The sequence below is a fragment of the Eimeria mitis genome, genomic scaffold (genome assembly GCF_000499745.2).
Source record: "Eimeria mitis Houghton genomic scaffold, Emh_scaff1566, whole genome shotgun sequence".
NCBI classification, from domain to species: Eukaryota; Apicomplexa; class Conoidasida; order Eucoccidiorida; family Eimeriidae; genus Eimeria; species Eimeria mitis.
In genome coordinates, this window is record NW_013569796.1 from 9,771 (window position 1) to 11,049 (window position 1,279).

The window sequence follows — 1,279 nt, forward strand, 5'->3', positions numbered from 1 at the left end:
GAAACCCAGAGAAGGCGAAGCTGCATACACAGCAGCAGCAGCAGCAGCAGGAGCAGCAGCAGCAGCATAAGTAGGAGCACTAAATGTTTGTTTTGGTTGTTGTAGTGTATGTGTGTGTGTATGTGTGTCGTTGCGGTGTATTTGCAGCTGCTGCAGGTTTTCTGTTTTTTTTTTTTTTTGTATTGCGCTGAAAAATACAAAAAAAGTGGAGCTGCCTACTGGTTCTCAGGAGGTGTTGCTGCTGCTGCGGCTGCTGCTGCTGCTGCTGTTGCTGCTGCTGCAGCTGCAGCTGCAGCTGCTGCTGCATGTCTGTGTGGGGAGGAGGGGAGGCGTGAGCTGCTGCTGCTGCTGCCTCTTCAATGATAGCAGCTAACTCCTTCACTGCTACTTCTGCTGCTGCTAGCCGCTGCACTAAACCCAAGACCTCGCGGCGTCGCCGCTGTGCAGCAGCAACTCGTTTGCTGCATCTTTTCCAGTGTCTGCTGCTGCTGCTGCTGCTGCTGTTTCTGCTGCTGCTGCTGCTGCTGCGCTTGCTGCAGCTGCTCGCGGTGGTGCTGCTGCTGCAGCAAAAGTCACTGCAGCAACTCTGTGCTGCTTCCACTGTTGTACGGACTAAGGAATCTCTCCATTCAGAGAGCCGCTGAAACACAGCATCTTCTGCTGCTGCTGCTGCTGCTGCTGCTGCCTGGCGCCCCTGCCGCCGGGCCCCACGCAGGGCCCGCTGCTGCTGCTGCAGCTGCTGCTGCAGAGACTTCCGCTCAGATAGAAGCTGCTGCACCTCCTCCTCACGTTGACTTAAAGCCAAAGACAACTGCCGCTGCTGCTGCTGCAGCTGCTGCTGCTGCTCACGGTGATTTGCTGCTGCCTGTGCAGCTTCAGCTGCTGCACACGACTCCAACACCAACAGCTGCAGCAGCAGCAACAAAACCAGAAAAACAGCAGCAGCAGAAGCAGCACCAGCAACAGCAGCAACAGCAGCAGCAAGAGCAATACAAAGTTTAATTCTTAAACAAACAAACGGACAAACAAGCAAAAACAAACAAAACACGAAAATACCCAACAACTGAACAAAAGAACAACAAACTAAACAAACAAACAAATAAACAAAGAAAAAAGCAAATAAACAAAAACAAACAAACAAACAAACAAACAACAAAACAAACAAAAAACAAAACAAACAAAACAATAAACAAACAAACAAACAAAAAAAACAAAGAAAAGAACAAATGACACATACTTTCCTCTCTAAGCTGACGATATCCATTGCGAGAGTTTTTGC

General features: G+C 49.6%; 1 protein-coding gene across 1 annotated transcript in view; it reads right to left on the reverse strand.

Moving 5' to 3' along the window:
* EMH_0039630 (uncharacterized protein) overlaps positions 1–1,235 on the reverse strand; it is a gene marked incomplete at both ends in the record, with an annotated part of 6,269 nt that extends 5,034 nt beyond the window's left edge. Inside the window, 2 exons of the mRNA XM_013495421.1 lie at positions 220–882; positions 1,232–1,235. Of these exons, the coding sequence (XP_013350875.1) occupies positions 220–882; positions 1,232–1,235 (667 nt within the window). The remainder of the gene's footprint in view (positions 1–219; positions 883–1,231) is intronic.
* Between the last annotated feature and the right edge of the window lie 44 nt (positions 1,236–1,279).